At 41.2% G+C, this 24199-nt stretch overlaps 1 protein-coding gene across 2 annotated transcripts in view; it reads right to left on the minus strand.

The window, feature by feature from the left end:
* The window catches only part of rpa1 (replication protein A1), a 45612-nt gene that overhangs the window by 15782 nt on the left and 5631 nt on the right, over positions 1 to 24199 (minus strand). Inside the window, exons 7-13 of one of the 2 annotated variants that reach the window (XM_088346265.1) lie at positions 21785 to 21923; positions 21532 to 21634; positions 21383 to 21451; positions 18893 to 19085; positions 18682 to 18818; positions 14451 to 14599; positions 1132 to 1261 (exon numbers count right to left, since the gene is read on the minus strand). In XM_088346265.1, the coding sequence (XP_088202391.1) occupies positions 1132 to 1261; positions 14451 to 14599; positions 18682 to 18818; positions 18893 to 19085; positions 21383 to 21451; positions 21532 to 21634; positions 21785 to 21923 (920 nt within the window). The remainder of the gene's footprint in view (positions 1 to 1131; positions 1262 to 14450; positions 14600 to 18681; positions 18819 to 18892; positions 19086 to 21382; positions 21452 to 21531; positions 21635 to 21784; positions 21924 to 24199) is intronic. The other variant, XM_088346266.1, reaches the window with a different exon arrangement.

Genomic DNA, 24199 nt, shown 5'->3' on the forward strand with positions numbered 1-24199 from the left:
ATCTGAGCGTGTGTCTGGATTGAAGTATCTTGAAATATGAAAAATCTTGAAAATAATTCACTTAAAATTGTTTTGTAGCCATGCCTTCAGATTAGATTAGATTGGAAAAAAGGAGTTTTTATCCAATTTCTCAATAAAATTATCTAAAGACGTAAAGGTGCTCAAAAAAGCGAGGAGGTTGTAAAAATATGAACTCGTCTCTTCAATTTAATTGGTCAATTAAATATTTGTTCAAATATTTTGTCAACCCCCACAAAATTTGCGACAGTAGAGACATTTCAGCAAATATGTCAATTTTTCAATAGTTAAAACATAATATAAGTAACATTCATTCCCTCTAAATCAAAAAAAGTAAGTGTAAAAATTATAATTACAAAAATTAAAATGCTCCAGTGGTAATCTGGTTTATTTCCATTGTTTCCGTCCATATTAAGAAATTGCACCATGTTTATGCACAGCAGCGGTCTCAGAATTTTGACAAGAATGCAAGAGACATCATCTGCAGCCATTTGATGTGTGTCCAAAACATCTAAAATGGGGATTTCAAAACCTCAAGACCGATGTTTGCACACGGGTCTGCATTACCAATTTGCTCTTTTCTTACCATAATCCCCCTTCAACATTTTGTGATTTCTACGCACGTCGAGCATGCTAAATCAGGTTAAATGGCGCCTGCGAAAACCTCAGAGCCGGCCGTCATTTTCCGCTCCGGTTCATTTCTACACTTCTGCGAGCAAGCATTTCCCCTTGCTGTGCAAACAAGCAGCCAGGAAATTAAAGAGCACATATTATTGCACTTATCCACGGAGGGTAATTTCATTACGGGAGGGGGCACAGCGAGGGTATTTGTAATCGATAGCAGAGATAAATGTGACTTTCAGCCAGAGCAAACAGGCAGACGCAGAAGTCAGCGGATTAATGAGCTGGAAGAGGAGATCAGGAACCTTTTCGGTATATGCCACGGCCGTCGCCGCCATTTAATAACTCATTGATTAGAAAGGATCGGCAGTGCGATGTGGCAAGGTGACCGCTAGGAGAGACCACACACCGGCGAAGGGCACAGGCAGCCTTCACGTCTGCATCCGTGAAGGACGAGCTGCTGATGTAATTATAAGAGGAGAAGCTTCGTACCTTCTCTCCGTGACCCAGGTGCTCCGCCTTTACGTCGCTCAGGGTCTTCCAGTTGGAGTTGCCAATGCCGCCGCCGCCTTTCGCTTCGGTCAGAGACTGACCCTCCATGGCGTGGCCTTCTTTGTCATACCTGCGCAACCACAAGATGAAAAAAGGTTTGGTTTCGAAAATGTATAGCTCTTACTCAATCATGATAAATCTCGACATGTAGAATGACTATTGAGTTTCCAATAGGATTTTGTGAGACCCTTGTTGGTGGACAGTCTAGGGCAGGGGTCGGCAACACAAAATGTTAAAAGAGCTATATAAGACGCAAAAAAAGAAAACCTTTATACAAGACTTACAATGAATGGATAAAATCAAAGCCTACTATCAAAATGACTAAGTTTAATGCAGTGCTTCCTGTGGAGAAAGATGCATCACATGACTACTTTATTTCAGGATAACTACTCAAGTTTAACGTCACTACAGTACATTTCATTTTTTTGATAAAACTAAAGCAATGCACTTACAATTTTTTATGCCATTTACATTTTGAAGACTAGTAAAAACAACAAAATGGAACATGCATGATGACCCTTCATCTTGGCAAGAAAGAGTGTGCAATAAACTTTAGCATGCATTTATAAAAACAAGTCACATGAACGCAGTTTAGGTTTGATTTCTGTGCAAATGTCAAACAAGTCAGTGCATGCTTTATGGACAGCAGCACCCTCTTCTCTCTTTAAATACTAAAAGCAGGGGTAAAGCGTTAAATTGGGACGCTGCCGCATTAAACGGGGTGAAGCTCTCACTACGCTGGGCTCGAACAGGAAAGACCGGAGAGAGAGAAACAAGCGAAGGAGCAGATTTCCCTCTCCTCTCATAGTTCAGCAGTTTAAATGAATTATTCTACGAACTTTCACCACATTTGACAACGTTAGTTTGTGTCATGTTTGACCTCCTACAGAATCCATTAAAAAAAAATGAACAATATATATATATCCCCCTCCATTTTGTTACTTGGGGAAAACGCAACGCTTTTCCAAGTCATAATTTACCATCTAATCTCAAACACCACAGTACCCGCGTTAGCATGGGGGCAGGGGTTGACTGACGGATATGTAGCACAAATACACACAGTGTCATTTACTATTATTTATATCATTATAAATATAAGTTATTTTAGTTAATTCTGCATTCATGCATATTTAAGAATATTTAATTTTAATACAATTTTATAACTGGCAGACCCAGTTAAACCCTGGCAGCCCACAAGAATCTTTCTATGGTACGGGAAACATTACATCCTGTAAATTCAGGAATTGGAAGTCCCTTCTGTTTTTGTGAAACCTAAATCTTGCAGCTTTTATGTAACGGGTTGGCCAAATCAAAGGGGAAAAAAAGCATGGGGGTTGGTGAGGGCCAAAGAAGAGGACGCTAACAAGTCACTAGCATTGAACACAGACCATACTAGTCTTCCACATGTAAGACGACAGTGTTAGCTTGAAGCACAGAAGAAGATGAAACTCATAAATACACAAAATAAATCAAACATGCAAGTAAGCCTTCAGTGCAGAAGAAAACCCAGGCTTTTCTCCAGCAAATAACACGAAGCAAGCTTTCACAGAAGACAACAAAGGTGGTTTTCAGCGCAGAATCAGATGCGATGGCTTTTAGCACAGAAGACTAGGATCTATTTTTTTGTCGTTTCTGGAATAAAAGACCGATAGCTTCTGCCAAATAATAAAACCTTTCTGGTTTTAAACTCAAGATGACAGTCAGTTTTCAACACAGAATCGGACAAAGCTGACGTTTGGTGCAGAAGATGACGGTGCAAGCTTTTACTGCAGATCACCCAAAAAAAAATATTTGGAGGTAGAGGAGACAATCTGAAAAAGCTATCTTTAAACAGAATCCGCTGATGCTATTGGTCAGCAATGACTACAAAGGTGCCGTTTCTTTCACATAAAAAACGTATATGCTAGTTTCTGTGGCAGAATGCTAGTTTTTCACTTAAGACAACAAAATCACATAACATGACAAATCTGACAAATCTAGCTTTTTAGTGCAGACGCCAACAAGACAACAGCCTAGCTTTTAAGGAAGAGAATGACTAAGCTAACTTTTGGCGCACAATCTAAGCTAGCTTCTAACCCAGAATTAGCCAACAGTAGTTTCTAGCAAATACAACCAGATGCTGGTCTTTGCCGTAAGATTATGCTAGTTTCTGGAGAAGACTACGCTACTCTCCAGTGTAAAGGAAGGTGAAGCAGATTTTTGGAGTAGAAGTCTGTACTATTGTCCAGATAAAAAGGTGATGCTAGAGGATGATGATAATTTGGACTTTCTGGGAAAATTAATAAATGAGCCTCTGCATCAGGTAACTCAGAGAACAGGGCAAAGCAAATCTGTGAAATATTTCAACCTTAGTCTTTCTGCGTTTTCTCATCAGCTTTTTTGTTCTCGAATCTGTTGTGAAAACCCAGCATAATTGACGCGCGGTGTCTATTAGAGCTTCTTCAATCCATCACGACAAAAACACAAGCCTTTCAACGGGCTCCGCCATCGAGTAGCAGAGAGAACATTCGTTTTTTTTGTGTGTTGCTTGATGGCTTTGTGGAAAAAGAAGACGGCTGGCGAAATAAATCAGCCGAAGAGGGATAGCGAAGTCATCCAGGGTCGGGCTTTCTGCAGCCATATCAAAAAACCCATTTTCGCACAGTGTCCCCCCGTAATCCGGAGAAGACAACAGCAGGAGAAAAAAGGTAGGGAGCAGGAGGGGAATAGCGGTGAAAAAAGCAGCGATTTGAGAGGAGGGGACGGGTTCAAATGCTTGCACGGATCAAAAGTGTTTGCTAATGTGTCGGCCCGCGAGGCACAACAGCGCACGGGTCAGGTTGTAAATACATGCCTTGCTCCTGAAGGCATGACTAAATGAATGCATTCCTATTAATACAGATGCGTGTTGCCAAGGTGACGCACACGTTGCCATGTTCCACTTTTTTGTCGACTAATTCTGCTAACGCGGGCTTTATTTGAACTTTTAGCTGCCTCAGGGTTATCCCGACTTGCGGAATGACAGCACGCGGATTCGCATGATGTCCTTGTTCAGAATTCAGGGCGTGTGCCCAGTAGAACCTCCAGAATAGGAGAAATAGGTGAGGAAAAACAACATATCTGTGAAAAATGTGCCCCTTTTAACCCGTTCATGGTCAGGCATAGTAGGAGGAAAAAGATAAAACTATCAGTATTCTGGCAGATCTGTCAAGGCCTCGAGACCTTGAATAAAAACTTGCAAGAGACTTTATACAATACATGTTTGTATACAACTAGTTTTGCCATTTACATACAAATAGTGAAACCATGGGTACTTTCACACAAAAATTAAGCTCTTGGTGAGATTATTTTATGGACGTAAGATGTTTACGCTTCTCGACAGTGGTAGTCAAAACGTGAAACAAAACTCATTAAGCAGCCACTTTTGGAGAACTACAAGATTTCAGCCCCTATTACAACTGGCAGATATATTATCCAAATATATACACAGACAACATTATACATATCATACATATTTTTAATCGAAATATTACACACATTTTGGTTGGAGATAGGAATGAGTGGAGAGGTGTTGTAAAAGGACAGTGGGATGTTTGGACGCGTTCTAAGGGATGGGCGGGGCACCTGTATGATGCAGCAGGGGTAAACCAGTGAAAGCTGTCGGGCCCTGCTGTTGAACAGAAGAGTGTGTTGTGTCACCCTGACCCGAGTGGCATGGCCGCTTTCTGCTGTCCCGTTTCATCTGGAGGGATGAAAGCATGACCGACTTAGGTGCCTAACTTGTTTGCGTGTTTGGTGTTAGGTTGGCCATGGTCCAAAATTATTTTATTATTATTTATTTCCCCCTTTTATTTTCATTGTTATTGTATGAAATGATCTGCATTTACATAGCGCTTTTCAAGTCAATGACTTCCCAAAGCGCTTTACAATGTGCTCCACATCTCCCAATAGCGGCCTTGAAGCCATGTAAGGCGCTAACCTGCTTATTGGGGTTCAGTGTCTTACCCAAGGACACTTTGACATACATGTAACACGGACGAGCCGGGATTCGAACTGGGATCCCATGACGAGCGCTCTACCTCCTGAGCTACTGCTGCTATGTGTATGTGTTTGTCTTGCTGTCGGTCACCCCTCTTGAGGGATATGACCAAGGTAGATAGATAGCCAGATGGAGATAGATAGAATTTTGGTTGGATAAGAGACCGGGGGCGGAGCCACTATAGTCAGAAGAATTAGTGCATTGAAATGGCAGCTTTGCCAACTTCTTAAACTCATTAAGACATATAAGACAGATTTGGTAATAACATACGTTATCCTAGAAGTTTGTAGGAAAGTGAGTGCCCTTTGCGCTATTGAAACAAAAAGTAGCTCTAAGCTTGAAAGAGGTTGGAGAGGGGTTTATAGTATTCCCTTAGATTCAAAATCACAACCATTTCAAACTTTGTTCCCGCCAGATTTAAAAAACGAATAATAGACAAAGACAAGATACAGAGGCTCTGGATTACAAGCCTCTTGATAAAACGCAAACAACGGATAGTATCAGCGTCCAGGCTGCACATTCTTTATATCAGACAATAGGAAGTGTGGAGAACAAATGGCCGCAGTCACGCATTGGCGGCCTCGAAACAAATTAGCTTCGGCGGAGAACGTGCAGCTGTCAAGAAACTCCAGCGCATGGTTTGCGGGTAGTCAGACACGCGTGTGAACGTGGACATCGCGTTATCGCCGTAAAGCTACCGTTATAGACTGCGCCGTCATATATTTGGGAACTTTGCAGGTTGAAGTCACTATCATGTACACTTGCGTGATCTAATGATGAGTCACTTAATGGCAATTCTGAATTTTGTAAGGCTGAAACGAATGATTATTTCAGGTTTGCAGCTAGCGATTATTTTCAAAATCAACAACAACTGTTATTTAAGGTCAACAAAAACATAGTGCCAGAAAACATACAAAAATAATTCACTCGGAAAGAGGGAAATTATAACTTGAGGGGCTGTAGTGAATTCAAAATCCCAAAGGTGAGAACAACCAGGAAAAGTATGTCTGTGTGTGGAGTCAAACTTTGGAATAATTTACAAGATGAGATCAAACAATGTCCAATTATCCATGTGTTCAAATTTAAATACAAAAAAGCATTACTGGCGGAATACAGGGATGAAGAAAATAGGATATGAGGGAGATTGGAAATACTGCGTTAAAAACTATGGTTAACTTGTTGTTATTGATGCTATTATTGTATCAGAACTGTTATTATAAATATTATGTTTATTTTTATTGTTATTATCATTGGTGCCGCAGTGACATTTGGTATCTAGGCGCATTATGACGTTGAGGGATGGTATTACGAAGATTTGTGTATAAAATGTGATTATGGTAATCATTATAATTATTGATATCTGACCTATGTAATAAGTATATCCATGAGATTTGTTATATTAGACATAAGAGGAAAGGACGATATGTAAAATGTATTTAATAGGGAAGATAAAAGGGTAGGGAAAATAAGCATCTGCTTCTGACTACCCCTTTTTTAAACATGTTATGTGACATAATTTTGTTGTTGACTCATTGTTTTTGTCCTGTTTTTATTTTAACGTTCGAAATAAAAGTTTTCTTCATTAATTCAAAATCGATAAATCGTTCGATTATTTTTTTTAAATTACATTTTCAATTTCCTTCTTTTTCGAACACTGAAGTTTGACAGAAAAATGGTGCACAAAAGAGAACATTCTATAATATAAAACAATGAAATAATCCAAGTGTTTGTCAATCAACTTGACATTAAGCAAACAAAAATACATACAAATATATAAACGGAGACCCTTGCTTCTTTGCGCTTCAGTTATTTCTGGATCAGCACTACACCGATTTTCAAACAAATTGATTTTGTCTTTGTCATCATTAATAAACACATCGTTCATTGTAGAAGAGTGCTCAGTTTTGGGCAGTTTTGACTTACTGTGTGCCCAGCCGTGATAGGCTGAGGTGACTGTATGCGCGGGTGTGATAGGCTCATGTATGCCGTCAGTCTAACAGCCCGGGTGGGCGCCGAATCCAAACAAACTGCGCACGGCTATGGCACATATGTTTTAGCGGTGCGTTACATTGGAAAGAAACTCACCAATTACTTCGGACTCTAAGGAGAGTCAAAAGAACGCAAAGAAATGATCACCAGCAGGTGCTTCGTGGGATTGTTATCGGTTACCAGAAGCAACCAACCGCTAACGGCTAGCCTAACAACCATCAGAAGCCACAGCTAACGACCTTGTATCTTGCAAACGCCAGGTCCGTTAGTTATGAAATGGATGACTTGGAGCTACAACTCGCGGGAAACCACAACATTTGGGACGGTTTTGCGCTGTATAAACTCTTTTCCTACCACCTTATCCGAAGACCATACAATATTTGGACTTAAAACAAAAAAAGAGCAATACATTTTATTTTTTGCGTATCAACTTTTTTTTTTTTTAATCCACAAAATATTTAAAAAAATGAAAACCCACTGTTCAAAATGTTGTCAGCATGTTTTTGGGGAAATTGGGGGAAAAAAAAGGTCTTTTGTAATTTAAGTATTTTGTATGTTTAATCTCAGAGACAGATGAACTCGTAAAAAGAGCGATTTATGGATCACGAGCCACTGATTCCTGACCCGTGCACCAGAGGGTGCTATAATTCCTCAAATTGAACTCATGAAAAGAACAACATATGGCTCACGAGCCACTGGTTCCTGACCCGAGCACCAGAGGGTGCTATAATTCCTCAAACTGATCTATTCCTTTAACAGATGCTCTTTTAAATGACAACAATATACTGTAAAAATTCCAATATCACGATATTACCATTCTTGCAACATTCCCGAGTACAGTCCAACATACGCAAGAACCGGCATGAAAAGAGCAGAGGCGCATTTATCTCATGTACACGCCGTCCTAGACAAGCTGCCGGCTGCATGCTTGAGTGCGCTCACACTAGGCTGCCGCCGAGCTTGAATTTTGAAGAGTTTGCTCTTGCACACTGAGGAAAACCAAGCATAGGAAATTGGAGTTACTGGCCAGAAATTCAGCAGTGCTGCTCTAAAAAAAACAACAAAAAAACGTGAGGATAGCAGGCTAAAATAACAGTGGGGTGATAAGGAAGCACGAGGGGTCAGCGGGAGACGGTAAAGTCGCCTCGTTTGCTTCTTGGCGGCGGATGAGTGACGGGGAGGATGACAAGACACGTCCGTCTGGCCTTGAGTGACAATGGGGAGGCTTTGACGCCATCCGCATGTGGAAGTAAACACGCTGCAGAGGGGATGCAGCGCCGGTATGTGAGGCTGAAACACGGAATGTTTTCTAGATGCGCTCTTGCCCCCTGCTGGCATTAAACACCAATGCATTTGTGAGTTTCCTCAAGAATGGAGTTGGATGCAGTCAGGAACAATGGAAATATTCTCCTTTCTCACTCGATAGGATTAAGTGTTGCTGCCTAATGTAAAATTGTTGGCTGTCCTAAAAACACTTTACATCAGACCAAACCAGGGGTCAGCAGAAAAAGAATTTGTTGTGAAAAATATTAAAAAGGTAAATACCGTAAATTCCGGACAATAAGCCGCTACTTTTTTCCCAAACGTTCAACCCTGCGGCTTATTCGGTGATGCGACCAATAAGCCGGCGCTCGAGTTCAAAATGTAAGATTTAGACCGCTGGAATATATGCGCCGAGGAAGACTGCAACTTCTTAACTCGTGCACGAATTAAAGTAGCGTAAACTTACCCTCATGCAAATTGCAAAAAAGAAAGGCACATGACGCAGCTTTCAAGCTAACAGCAATCGAGCAATCCGATAAAGAAGGAAACAGCTATTGCACGTAAACTTTACTTAGCGAGCGTGTTGCTAGCGTGTCTTGGAATAAGGGAGCGTGGGACGACATCTATATGACAAAGTTTCTTTCCGATACTGAGGAAGACGACTTTGATGGCGTCAGTTATAAGGAGGAAGATGAGGATAGATTACCGTGATTTTTACAAGTACGGTATATTTTTTTAACAGTCACGTTTACCGTTTTACGAGCGCGTTGCTAGTAGCGTGTTGCTACCTGTCACAGTCACGGTTTGGGATGAAAGTTATATTATTATTATTATTAAAGCTTTGAAAACTCTCTCGGTGTACCGTCTTTCTTTGTGAATATGTGTAACCATGTATAATATGTATTTGCAACTGTATATTTTTGTAATGCATTTGTTTTAGAGACTTATTCTGATATGTTTTCCACGGGCGAATCAAAAAGAAGGGGCGAAAACAATGGGGGCTGACGGGAAGTGGAGTAAAGGTGAGACGTGTTTTTGGACGCAGCGGACAATAGTGGATATATATTTTTCCCACCTTTACTTTTGTAAGTATACTTTTTTTCCTTGGATTACTTTCAACGGGACCCGGACTCTGCAGGTCTGCATCAAACCTTAAGTACCGGTATCATTTTCCGTTCATTTTGTTGGCTGTGGTTTTTGGACTGAGTACTTTATATTCAGTTACAATGGGTTACTTTTGTGATCGTGTTACATGTTTTAACGTGGGCGCATGCGGCTTATATACAGGTGCGGCCTGTGTAAGTACAAAGGCGGTTATCCTCTTAAAATGTGGTGGGTGCGGCTTATAATCAGGTGCGCTCTATAGTCCGGAATTTACGGTATAGGCCTTATGAATGCGACACATGCTATATGTATCTCTATAAGCTCCTATATAACCCTACTATCAAAATGACTAAATTGAATGCAGCACATACTATGGAGAAAGATGAACCACGGTGACTACTATGTTGTAGGAAACTTTAATGCAAAATTAATGGATTCTTTTATCGCTTTGATACAATTAAAGGTGGGACAGTAGTTCGACGTGCCCTTAAAAAGTTTAAAATCAAATCATTTTCTATATCAAGTATGCGTTAACAATGCCCAGCTGACCTTTTGCCCAGCCTCAACGATTGATAAAATACTACGAGTAATCCCGCTGACAAATAAGAAAACGAGCTCTTGTAATGAGCAGGAGCAACTCGACTGCCTGCTAAGCGGCAGCACTAATACCTTGGCGTTTCAGTCAATAACCAACTGAGCGGAGACAATTCCTCAGACAAAAGTCCTGCCGGCGAGTGACGCCAATGGCATAATGGCTGTGAGGGACGTACTGAAATAACCCGACGTCCCCAGAGCGCGATTGTAAAGAATCGTCACAAGCGTCATTGGGAGCTTAATTGATTCTCTCCCTTCTCTGGTTTCCCATCACGGAACAATCAAAGTGCGCCGAGACCGGGGATTATTAGAACCGCGACAAAGCCCGGCGGCCTTGGGGCATCTGGATGAAACGGGCGCCGGAGCACCAGACTGTAAATTGAAGGGGGGCTTTAGACCCTTATTTCTTTAACCGCTTGTGTCAGAAGCTATTTTTTTTTATTTTTGGCATGTGGGTGGCAAAAAAGAAAAAAAATGCCATGCTAGCTGGTGTAAACGGTGCACCAAAACAAAAACAATGAAAGGGCTCGTGAATGCCCAACACAAGGGTCAGGAACCTATGGCTCGCAAGCCATAAATGCCTCTTTTCATGACTACATCTGGCTCTGAGATAAAATAGAACTCGTGCAAATATTTATAGTATTGTTAGATACAAAGCCAAATTTGACACGTGCAAAACCGGGACAACACTGAGACGGTAAATGGTTCCGTCCAGTATATAGAGGGCACAGTCTCGATTACAATTTACAGTCAAGGTGTCACTCAGACCCCGTTTTGGGCATACGCACTAAAGAATCCTTCTGATGGAAGCTCATTAAACAATTGACGTTCACTGTTAAGAAACTTCATGGAAAAAAAACCCACAGAACCAACTGGAAACACCCCCAAACTTTAGCAAATCACCCAGAGCAATTTAATTGGGTGAGTGGTAGGAATGGGCAGAGCTATACACTCACTCCCTTCTCCGCCTCGACCAGCGCACTCCGCTTTGAACGCAAATGTTTATATCCCCGTTTTCAGTATTTTGTGACACTTTTACAAATTATTTTCACCTTACCTTGTTTTGAAACCATCATTTAGGAAGAAAATGGTGGTGAAAATGGGCCTTAACATTCAACTAACTGAAAGAGGGAGTATAGCGGCATAATTATATTGATGAGACATTATTTTAGAGATTTTATAAAATCATCAAAAGTCACACAGTGAAATAAAATGTGCTTAAGAATCTTTTTCTTGTCTGGAGAGCAGGTTTAGCGGTTCTGTAAAATGTTGTCTAAATATATATGGTGTGGCTGTCTCAAAATAAAAATAAAATCGCTTTTATGATTCTTGGTTCAAAAAGGTTCTAGACCCCTGACTTAATATGTCACGGTTCATAGATCCCTTAACCACCGGGGTCTTCGGGGCACCACTTTCTGCTATGCGTCTTTGTCAAGTAAAGCCTGGCAGCGCACATCCCTCTCCATTTTTTTCCCCCCCCAACAATAAAAATGAAATCCACAAATGATGCAATGCGTACTAAACAAAGTGATAATCAAAATTTGAGAATAAAACATTCTTTCCCAGTGATTAAGGATATGGTATTAGTATTAATGCAGAGATCCTGCTCATCTCTGAAGAGCTGGATGACGTTTTACACCGAAAAAACCAATGACACCCAGATGATGAAGGTGCTGTATCCGAGTCAGATCAGAAGGCTTCTCCTGCTGCAGGTATCTATGGACACCAGTACTATTATGTACTAAAAAGCTCAGGTATTATTTTGCCGTGATTATTGGTAATACAATGGAACTAGTTAAAAGAACCCATTTAAGTCATGCTATTGATATTTGGAATTTAGCCATGTGAGCATTTACTTTGTTTTTTGCTATTCCGTGACGCAGATGCTACAAGAAAGTTTGCTTTTTTTTTTTTATTTATTTTTTTACATTTCCCCACAAAAGATAAGCAAACATTCAAAAATGTCAAAAGTACGTTAGTTTTGGTACTCTGCTTTTACAAAAGAAAAACTTCGGATAATTTTCACCCGGCATAAAAAGATCCAACTTGAATATATACTTAAATCAAAATAAGACCATCCTAACACAATATCATTTTAGATTGTCCATCCAGAATACTTTAAGACAGTTGTTCTCAAACAGTGGGTCACCCCTAACCATATTGTGACAGAAAATAAGAATTAAAACTTGGATTGAAGACATTTTAATGCTAATTAAGGCCTCATTTTAAAAAAAAATGAATAATTCAATGCCTTTTTAAGACTTTTCAGGGATCCGCGGGAACCCTGGATTAGATATAACACTTTACTGCTTTTCCACTGGGAGTTCTTTAGTTTTAAATGTAAAGTGCCATAATATTTGTCATACCTTGTAGTAATGAGTGAAAAACCAAAGTATTTGCACATGGGCAAGCTAAAACATCCAAATTTAAGCACTTCATTAAACCCAGGAGCGGAGATGGTAGCGGTCTACGGCTCGAGGTGGGATTGACGACCTTCGGGTACACTTAGGACCAGGGGGGCGCGGTGCGTCGATCCTGACCTACCGGTAGATTTTAGAGGTCGCACCGGTGGAATTCGGGAATGTGTATCAATACTTTGTATTCTTGGGGACATACTGCCATTTAGTGGTAAAATGCAGCATGTACATTATGTTGACTATGCAGTGCATCATTTTCATGCAACACTATCAATTAAAAATGTTAAAAAACCTGCAGGGACAGGCGTGATTTCACTTTCCAGCACTCCCCCCTACCCCCATTCATTAAACCTAATGAAATGATCTGCATTTATATAGCGCTTTTCAAGTCAATGACTTCCCAAAGCTCTTTACAATGTGCTCCACATTTCCCAATAGCGGCCTTGCAGCCATGTAAGGCGCTAACCTGCTTATTGGGGGTGTTAGGGGTTCAGTGTCTTACCCAAGGACACTTCGACATGTAACACGGACGAGCCGGGATTCGAACTGGGATCCCCTGATCCCAAGACGAGCGCTCTACCTCCTGAGCTACTGCCGCCCCTCACAAAGGTCATTATTCCCAAAAATAATAGGAATAAACTGATAAAAGATATGTCACAAAAGTGAGTACACCCCTCTTTTGACTCAGTGAGGAAATGGTACATGTTTTTTGCATAAAATCTATATATAGTATGTCACAAAGGTGAGTAGACCCCTCACATTCCTGCAGAGATTTCATCATAATGTTTAATTGAACAACACCGAAGAAACGTCGCTTCGACACAATGAAATGTTGTGTGTGTAAAGCATATAGAGCAGTGTTAATTTTTCCCGCCTCAAAAAAATATAGCCATTTGTAGCTAAACCCTTGTTAACAAAAGCGAGTACACCCTTAATATTTTGTGAGGCCACCATGATTTTGCAGAATCACTCTTATCCTCCTGGCCATGGATTACACAAGAGCCTCACAAATTGCCACTGGAATGCAACTCAAGCATGTGTTCCACTCTGCTAAAAGTAAGCCCAATCAGATAGCCGCAGTTAAAAAAATAAACCATACAGGCTCTTTGAACTCTGTTGGGCATTATTAACACATACTTAAGAGAAAATATTTGGCTTGCCCTTTTCATGGACATCAAAAGTGGTGCAACCCCCTTAAAGTATCATCTACAATTTAGAGAGAGGTGAACAATTAACACGAGTCAAGATGTCCAATTTAGGAGGTCCACCTAATTTGCCTCCTTCTCAACTCTCAAGCGAACTCACAACTTATTGTTATCAAGCAGATAAAGGCCTGGGATCAAGTGTAAATGTATTATATACATCTCAAACCCGATCACCTCAGTTGTTTGCCAAGTTGCTCTGAATGCAATGAATTCCACATTTGAAAACATATACGACGGAAGCACACACAAGCTTTCTCCGCTGGAACGTACCGTTCTCGTTGCAAGGACGTATCAGTATGGATTTCATTCCACCCCCAGATACACAGAAAGCCAATATATGCGCGTCCTCAGATAAAGAATTACTCCCATTTCCATGCAACGCCTCACAGGACCGAATCCCGCTCCTCCCCCCGACCACAGCACAATGCCGACCGGGTAAGAAAATCTTGATAATGAAAAACCGAAAATGCTTCGTATTAACACAGGAATTGAAAATGCAACACTTCTGGTTCTTCCAACCATACGCAGGCATTAAAGCAGAATTGGAAGGGAAAGGGAAAAAAAAAAAAAAGAAAATGTAATATCAGGAGTCTCTTACTTCTCGTTTAAAGCACCATGTCGCATGTTAACAAGGGATGACGCGGTAAGCAATTTCCCCAAGTGCCTTACCAGCCTCGCAGCTTGTACGCCTCTGGGATATCCGGGTTGATCATTAAGGTACTGCTGAAGGACGCCGAAAGCGAGCGGCCACCGAAGTCAGAAACCTTGGCGCTTTTGATGGCCACGATGGGCTGGGAGCTGCCGTCGAACTGCTCGGCCTGCATGACCAAAACAGAAAACCAGTTAAATCCCTGCAGCCCTCAATACGGTTAACTTAGATTTGAGCGATACAAAAAGTACACAAGGGTTCCTTCACTTTCATAACAAAATTCAAGCACTACTGAAGGGCTTTCAAAGGCTATTTCTCATTTTTACAGTCCCTTCTAAAGAAATCTCGTGTATCATGTATTTTGCAGATCCACCAATCCATCTGCAATGTAAGCAATGTTTAACATCTTGTGTGATTGATCAAAACATTTTTATTTTTAGATCTTGAGTAAATAACAAATATAGTAGTAGATTTAAAAAATACTTGTGTAAATATTTTTGAAAATGTATATGTATTGGGTAAAAACGAGTAAAATGAGTATCATGCAGCTTACATTTTCATATGCAAGAAGTTCTTCCCATTACAATTTACCACTAGGAAACGCTATTCTGATTTTCTGCATGGCTCAATAAATTTCCATAGTTAATAAGTAATAATTGATCTAACAAAAATTTCAAAGTGCCCCGTTTAGATGTGCGGGCGATGACGCTTCATAGGACAACGTGAGCCAAAGTAATGCCTGCTGCCGTTTATCAGAAGGAAGAAATACAATGGCAGAGCAAAGTCAGCAAAGAGCAGGGTCGGCACCATTTATAAGCACACTTGTTGAAAAACATGACAACAAATTCAAGTATTCACAAGTACTTCACCAAAAATTCAAGCACTTTTCAATCCTTCAAAAACACAACATTGAAATTCAAGCATTTTCAACATTTCAAGCATCCGTACAAACACCGTGCACACTTCTGTAACATTTTGAAGGGGAGGCAGACAAATTTCCTTGGATATATTTTTTTGTCTCAGATCAGAACGACATAGCATTGAGAGTCCAATTAAAAGGGGCAAAAAAGTTATGAATGAAAACTTAAACAGGCAAAAAAAAAGTGTACTCGTGTGTTCGCGTTCATCTAAAGTTGATGTAACTTTAATTTTAAGTGTACAAACGTAACTTTAATTTTGAGTGTACAGAAGTGCCTAAGTGTAACGGGTGTAATAATAACTTTTGTTTTGTCGAAATTAGTGTGTGTATAAGTGTCCTGCAATGACGAGTCAAACAGCGCCACCTGCTGGTATGGGGTAAGATTTAGTTTAGCCTCTGATTTTATGACCGGAAGGCGGATATTGTTAGCAGTCTTCAGCACTCTAACTAACTGCTAACGGTAAGCCACGATCTCTTGGTGCTCCGCAAAAAGTGTATTAACAACATTTAAAACCAAAACTGACAAATCTTGCAACATATACTGTAATGTAATCGATCTTGTCAAGCTGTTTGGATTTATTTTCGTTTCTGTTGCCATTTATGTTGGTTTTGTTGTACGTTGCACTGTACTGAAAGGTTAATTTCCCTCATAGATGTTGAGAACCAGCGGAGGTGCTAACCACATGGTGTGTGTATGTTGTGTCGCTCATTGCCGTCTCCAGCACGTAACTGAAATAAAAGCCTCATCATCCAGTTCAGCCTCAATGTGGATCCTTGGTAGAAAGGGTACACCGCAGTTACATACGTAGCATCAAAAATCGTGCGCCATCACCCCTACCACATAACACCCCCCCCAGTTCCACGCACACCTTTATTACTGCGACTCCCTCATTATATACTCTATTTTTCATATCGTTTATTTTATAACTTTCTTTTATGTTTGAATACTATTTTAATGTGTTCTGAGTGAACCGGAAGATGTGTTTTATAGCTATTTGGGGTTCACTTTGAACCTTTTGAGAGCTCAGAAACAGACAAATCAATTCCTAATTATTTAATATTGGGAAAATTAGCTCGCTACACCAGCAAATTTGATCTACGAGCATGATCCTGGAAGAAATTAAGCTCATATGTAGAGGTAGCACTGTAGTGAGAAACTAAAATCTAGCCAGGATAAAAAAAACTCATTTGGCATCAACCAATTTGTGTGCCGCCAGCAGGTCCCAGCAGCTATGAGCGCAAACAAACAAACAAGAAGTTGGTTTTAAACAAATAAAGACGGGCAAACTGAGCACAGTCCCAGCGAGCTGCAGGTAAAAAGTCCACATCTGGAGCGAAAGATATACATCGCTCAATAACACGACATTTACAAAGAGGTGTTCCAACACAAGACGAAGACACGAAAAGATAATAAGACTAGAGCGGGGGGGATAAGATAAGCACCAATCTCGTCGATGGAGTTGTAAATTAAGGGGCTCAATAGATGAGTATTTAATCCTAATCAAAGCTTGGATTCACATTCAGGAAAGGTTGTGTTATTGATATGTAATAATTAAAGCAGAAGAGGATTTAAAGGACTTTCTTAAATTTGTCTGTGGAGCCGACTTGGATTTTTTTGAGCCAGTTTTATTTTTGGGGAGATTATGGATAAATCCCTACTGATTGTAGGGATGTACTCACTCATCATAATCGGACGAAATTTAATAAAAAGGACCTGTTTTGCGTTCACAAGAAACTGCGTAGACCCAAATTGACAATCTACGTGACTTTTCTCTCGCTGCCTTTATTTTTTCAAGATTTTCATCCACCTGGCATTATTCTTCTTGGTCCCTCTGCCTCTTTATTAAAGAACCGCACTACAATCTTAAATACTGCTGCTGTAGTCAATGGCCCAATTTTCAACACTTCAAAATGACGGATGGCCGAAAGATTATCTTGTCAACTTCATCAATGATGGAAAATTGTCAATTAATGTAACCCCTATGACATATAAATATAAGGGATGTAAAAGTATATACAGTGGAACCTCGGTTTTCGAAATTCTTGCGTCGCTGTTCGGTCAAAAAAATCGGAGTTCGAACGCCGGTAATGCGTGAGTGCATACGCTAGGGTGCGATGCTGAGCGGCGTACGGGTATTTAACCCCCTTATTAAGCCTCTGAAGAAAGTCAGTGCAAGCAGCAAAGTTGCTACAAGTGAAAAAAGAAAAGTAGTGCGTACAACTACCATCCCTCTCCCCACTGTCCACCTGCGCCTTCTGCTGACCACCACAAAGGTAAGAAATCCTATTCAGAATTCTTTTCTTTATCCTTTATTTTTACACCTTTATGTTAGCGTAATCTTTCGTACGGAAGATTACGATAACGCGAACGTACGATTAGCCTGGGTTAGCTTTATGTTTACGTTGAACATTCAAGGTAAACATTCAGGGTGTTGGAACGGAGCCCAATATTCAGGGTGTTGGAACGGAGCCCCCTTTCCAATGAACCGCTCACCACTTGTTGTGGATACCCGGGTGCTGAATGACTTGTAAACGACCAGATTTTTTTATTTTTACACGTTCATGTTAGCGTAATCTTTCGTACAGAAGATTACGATGACGCCAACGTACGATTAGCCTGGGTTAGCTTTATGTTTACGTTAAACATTCGAGGTAAACATTCAGGGTGTTGGGACGGATTCAAACGATTATTTTTAATGGGAAAAATGATTTCGGTGATCGAACAAATCAGCTTTCGAACAGGGTTACGGATTATGGTCGAGAACCGAGGTTCCACTGTACAGTCTTGTTTAATTTAGATTTTGTTACAAACGACAGGCTTTAATTTGTTTTCATCAATCAGCTCGTCTCATTCAGAGTCCTCACAAATAAAATATGAATTTCGGTCTTGCTTCAGGATCGGTCTTACGGATCCAATTAATTGTTTTGGCTCGGGGTTTAACGCCCGGTTTGGGTCTGGCAAAATCTTTTTAGGCCCGATCTTAAATCTACATCTCACTTATGGCTGATGTATAGTGGCATCATAAAACCCTGATCCAACTCATTTAATCAAAAACACTAAAAATATAAATTAAAATAACCCATAATGATGCTAAGTTTATCAATACCTCGATTATGAGAGGAGCTATAGATTAGATGAAAACACTATTTTGAGAGATCAGGGGATAGTGTAATGGTAGTCTGTACAGCCCTTTGAGACTTCTTGTGATTAAGGGCTTTACAAATAAACACGACTTGATAGAATTCAGCATATTTTTTGTTTGAATGGCATTTTCATCTTTTCTTGAAACATGGTAAGAGGAAAGTTGGTTTCCCTGAGAATCTTGACTTACGTCTTCACCCCACAAAGTGACCGTCACCATCTTTCCAGACGCATCCATGAGGTGCAGCGTCCGCTTGGACACTTCCCGGCTAGCTTTTGTGGTGAGACGGGTCACTTCGTCCACGCTCTTGCAAACTCCAATCACGTCTGCACGGGTGGCGGCTTTCGGTTAACAAACAGGTCTGGGAAAATCGGCTTAACGCCAGCGGACGTCCGCTCACCCACGACGGAATCCTTCTCCTTCTGCTCCAGGTCACCGATGGAGATGAAGTCGCATTGGAGGACGGGGACGTCGCAGCTGTCCTCGCATGGAATGATGGAGGTCTCGCCGTTGAGCGTGATCTCGTAGTCGTTCTTCACTGAGGTGTACTGCTTGTTGGCCACCTTCAGAGAGCCCTTGGAGATGTAGTAGACCTGATCCAAAGGAAGGACAAGATGTATTGGAGTGGTTCAAATGACTATTCCAAAAGTTTGGCCTCTTAAATTGCTCAACTCAAAAAAAAAAAAAAAAAGAACTTGATGACCAACCTCTTTCACAGGCAGTTAGATAGTAACATATTTTATATTATTTCCCCCCAAAATCTGCAGCTTGCTGGAAATCACAACCCCAAATTTGTTAAATATAAAAGCAGGTTTAAAATTGACAGCCTGAATGCATTACTTTTAGTATTGAGGCTCAGACAGTTTCATCCCCTGGACCATCACAACCCTAACAAGCGTACGAGACTAAAAAATTATATATTTAACTACTATTACATACACTTATAATCAGTGCTCACTTTGCAGTCACTCAAACAGTGAATGTAGCCTGCAACCAGGAGAAGATGTCATCCGGTGGTGTCCAAATGTCACTGAGTGTTTCAACCCTAAACCACAACGCTCTCGAGTTGGCAGGCCATCAGTGATGGCCATTCACTGCCCATCTCTTCCTGGTCCCCAGCTAAACTCCTCTCTCCTACTCCAGAGCCAGGAAGAGGCTCTCTCCACGGCTTCCCCCACCCTATGGGCAGCTGCCTTCCTCTCTCTTCCACTTATTCACAGAACTGTTAATGGGTCCCATACAGACTATGCTGGGAAGCCCCTGCACCCGACCTCCACTGGGAATAGCCAGGTCTGCCATCCCTTGTCCCTGCACTCTTAGACCAGTTCTTGATATTTGGCGTTTTTCCCTTTCATGGGCTATATATAGTTTACCTATGTATCGAAGTATATCTTATTTTTCAAATTATTTTTGAAATATGATGCAGCTGAATGTCATTGCTTTTATTTCCCATTTTCATTGCACTATTGTTCTGATTCCGAGTTTCCAAAAATTTGTTAATATTTTGGCCATTTATCCCAAAATACTTTTTATGACTCATAACTAGGCGTAACAAAAGACTATTCTGCACACACACAATGGGACTTTATCCAATACTATTTCAGGCGGAATGGTGACACTGAAAACACCGGTAAACACACGAAATATCCCTTTCAAAATAATGTTTTTTTTTCTTTAAACAGCCACCTTGAACAACCACGCAAGACTGTAAAATAGAATTTTGACTAGCCGTAAGAAAATGTATATTCTTATAATTGCATAATGTTGCTGCTAATGTCATTGCAATAGTTTTCTGATGCATTTACATATTAGGACAGGCTACAAGCAATACCTTGTGAATATTGCCCATCTTTCCTAATACTCTTAAATATAAAAGTTTATCTTATTTATTGGTCCACCTAAATTTGGTGACTTATCAAAAACTGCTATGAACATTGATAAATGTAATATCACCCAAAGTGACATAATCAAAAATTTAGGAGTCGTATTTGACCCCGACCTGCCTTTTCAAACACAAGTTAAGAATATTACTAGAACAGCTTTCTTCCATCTTCGCAACATAGCTAAAATTCGCCCTATGCTGTCTCAGTCGGATGCGGAGATTATAATTTGCGCGTTAATTACTGTAATGCCCTACTCTCCGGTCTCCCGGAGTCCAAAATCAAGAGCCTTCAGCTGGTACAAAATGCTGCAAAGAGGCTTTTAACTAAGATAAAAAAGTTTGATCACACGACCCCGATTTTAGCTGACCAGCATTGGCTCCCTGTTAGCTTAATACGTGATTTTAAGGTTCTGTTGGTATTATACAAAATCATGCATGGAGACTTGCTCCCTCATATCTTTCAGAATAAATTTCCCCCTATATTCTGGTCCGTAGCCTTCGCTCTGAAAATGCCGGTCTACTCGTGATCCCAAGAGCCAAGAAGAGATCCGCAGGTTCGAGAGCGTTTTCCATTCCCGGTGCTGTGGAATGCTCTTCCCCCTGAGATTCGATCTGCAACCTCAATGAAACTGTTTAAATCTAGGCTTAAAATACACTTCTATTCTATAGCATATGAATAACCTATATTTTATGTTGACAATATATGTGTATTATTTGCCCTCATGTAAGTTTTGGATCAGGGGAAGCTGTCATAATAGTCTGTGGTTTGCAATAATCTGTGGTCTGTGCAGCCCTTTGAGACTCTTTGTGATTAAATGCTATACAAATAAACATGGCTTGACTTAAGTGTTTATTATATGGATATCCTGGTGTGACACATCCTTGTCAACAATGTTCCCTATGTTGGCATCAATGACAATAAAGACATTTCGAATAGTAACACCCTCTAAAATTGATAATAAATAAGTCAAAATCAAATCCAGGTCTTTCATCAAATGGTCGCCCCACCTTGCCGACTTCAATCAGTCCGAAATACTTGTCCACTTCCTGGTTAAAGCCGGTCACCCGAATCTCTCCCTGAAAGCACAATGACGACGACCATTTAATAGACGCGCTTCAAAAACATCTCGCTCCGAGAAGACAAGAACCACACTTACGCTTTCGTCCACAATCTCCATGGAGAACAGTTTGCCGTCGCCCCGAGAGTTGCTCCACGTGCGGATGCTGCTCTTGTTGGTGACGCGAACGCGAATGGTCCACCTGGGGGGGCAGGGACCACCTTACTTCATGACTGTATTTATAACCGTCTCCCTACCACACCAGGACCGGGCAGCAGCTCCATTTTTCATCATCAGCGCTCACCCACTGAGAAATTGAGAACGAGCAACGGGGACGTGTGCGGGCACTTACTTTGACAGGTACGGGTTGAGGCTGGCAATTGGTACGACTTTGGCGGGCCCCCCCGGCGTGGCGGGTGCGGCCGGCCTCTTCCCTTGATCTTTGCTGACCGCTCTGTTCACTGGAGGGAGGAAGGAGGCGGAGGAGGGTGCTAAATGACGTGTGAAGAAGAGCGGAGTGAGATGTACTCGTTTGATGCTGCAATGACCTTTTCGGCAGCAGTCACTTAGGCGCGGCGGCACGCTATATTAGCTGGAGAAGTACGGTCGCTTTGTTTCACGGTTCCGTGTTATTTAGCGTTCGGGGAGGCGGTTACCTGTTGCTTTGGTGAATGAGGTGAGCGTGCTTAATACTCATCAAAAGGTAGTTTCAAACTTGGCCACATGAGTTTGATGTGCAAATTAACCCTAATTGCAACTTTACTCATTTAAAAATGACAAAATGATTTAATAACTCATCCTCCCGGATGACTGAGCTTCTCACCTTATCTCTAAGGGAGAACCCAGCCACCCTGCGGAGGAAACTCATTTCGGCCACTTGTATCCGGGATCGTGTTCTTTCGGTCATGACCCAAAGTTCATGACCATAGGTGAGGGTAGGAACGTAGATCGACCGGTAGATGGAGAGCTTTGCCTTTCGGCTCAGCTCCCTCTTCACCACCACGGACCGGTACAGGGTCCGAATGACGGCAGACGCTGCACCGACCCGTCTGTCGATCTCCCGTTTTTGGGCACGTGTTTATGTAATGAATCATTGTATTCTACAGCTGTTTTTGTGCAAATATATGGTTCCCTACATCAGGGATGTGATTGACGTGAGGAGAAAAAGTCTGAAACCTAGCCGAGGGTTTGGGGGCCACAGGCCCCCCCGGGGTGTCCAGGACGGAGCCCGGTGGGGGTGGCGTGGGGATTGCAATTTTTGTCCAAAACCATGCTTAAATTAATCATTTAAATAACATCTTTAGAAGATTTAAATAGAATAGAATATACCTTTATTGTCATTGTTACAAAATGGGTTAACATATTGTGACAACGAAATTGGGCATGACACTCCAGTTTTACACATTCACAGTGAGGTATGAGCCAAGAAGATAAAGGAACAGAGAAGATAAGGTTATAAAACAAGGGGATAACGCTATAGTTATAATTTACATGGTATTTACACAAGAAATGTCGGCATGTGGGATGTTACATACAGTGTTATCGTGATACCGTTGGCATCGTAAGGGGTGTGCAATATTGCATTTGGTGCAAAGTCATCATAGTGCAAAAAAAATAGTTAGCATATGCATTGGTGCAAACATAGACATAGTGCAGAAAAAGGAAATGGTCAGACATTGTGCAAGGTGAGCAGTAAACGTAGTAAATAAAATAATTTGCCCAAATACCTGATTTTTTTTGTAAATACTGCAGGGTCAGTTCAAATGCAGTTCAGACCCTGCAGCTTGTGCAACGATGCGGCCAATTTATGCAATTTTTCTAACGGCCACCAGGGTGCGCCAGAGCAATAAAGGTAAGAGTGAGACAGTCGGATTTTTAATTTGTTTGCTACGCAAGTGAAAAAGTCGGAATTCCAACTATAGTCAGAAAAATCACATCCCTGCTACATTAATTAGCGCCCTGTTTTTGTGTGATTCCCCTAAATAAAAAGCAACAAATATTTTGTTTTCGTCACCTTTAGACAATACAGTGCCATCTAGTGGTCAAAAATTACACACGGGGGCTTTAATAATAACAGTGTGAAACTCTGGCGGGAAAAATTGACCGTGGCGGCCCGTCAAAATCTTCCTATGTGTGGGAAACGCTCCTCATGTGCTATTCTAAGCAGGCTTACAAAAATAAAACGTCATCAATGAATAAATGTACAGCTGGTGAGTCAAGTGCAACAGAAGGAAGCAGCTCATAAAGAGCGAGGTAGCAGCCTGCCATTGCCAAAGATGATTCACAGAACAGAATCGAGAGTGAAACACTGTTACCTCCACCCGGGGAGCGCGAAAGAGCGTTTGGAACACGTGAGCCTCCCCCGTTTTGACGATTTGATTTTTTTTTTTTCCACGTACGGCTCATGCGGCGGATTAGGGTTCAAAGTGTTCGCCTAAGTCCTCCCACTTGGCCAGCCGCTGCACTTGCGCTAATTAAGCTGCCGGGATTGAAGCGCCGACAATGACCGCGCTTGATGAGGAGGCTCCTCGGCCCAAAATTCATTCTTACTCCGTGCGGCAGATTACAGGGATGAAGGAGACGCTATGACAGAACAGAGCAAAGAGAAAATGCTTGCTTCAGAGCCCCACTACTCCTGGTGCAGGTTCCAGATTGAGGTGCTCATCCACTACCCTGACAGTTTATTGGGTGAATAAACGTTTAAGAACTTCAACATTATTTTGCAACTATCTTTTTTTAAATCTACATTGCTCTTGTTTGCCCGCGT

Source organism: Urocampus carinirostris, chromosome 10 (genome assembly GCF_059441175.1).
Source record: "Urocampus carinirostris isolate Australia breed hairy pipefish chromosome 10, RoL_Ucar_1.0, whole genome shotgun sequence".
NCBI lineage: Eukaryota > Metazoa > Chordata > Actinopteri > Syngnathiformes > Syngnathidae > Urocampus > Urocampus carinirostris.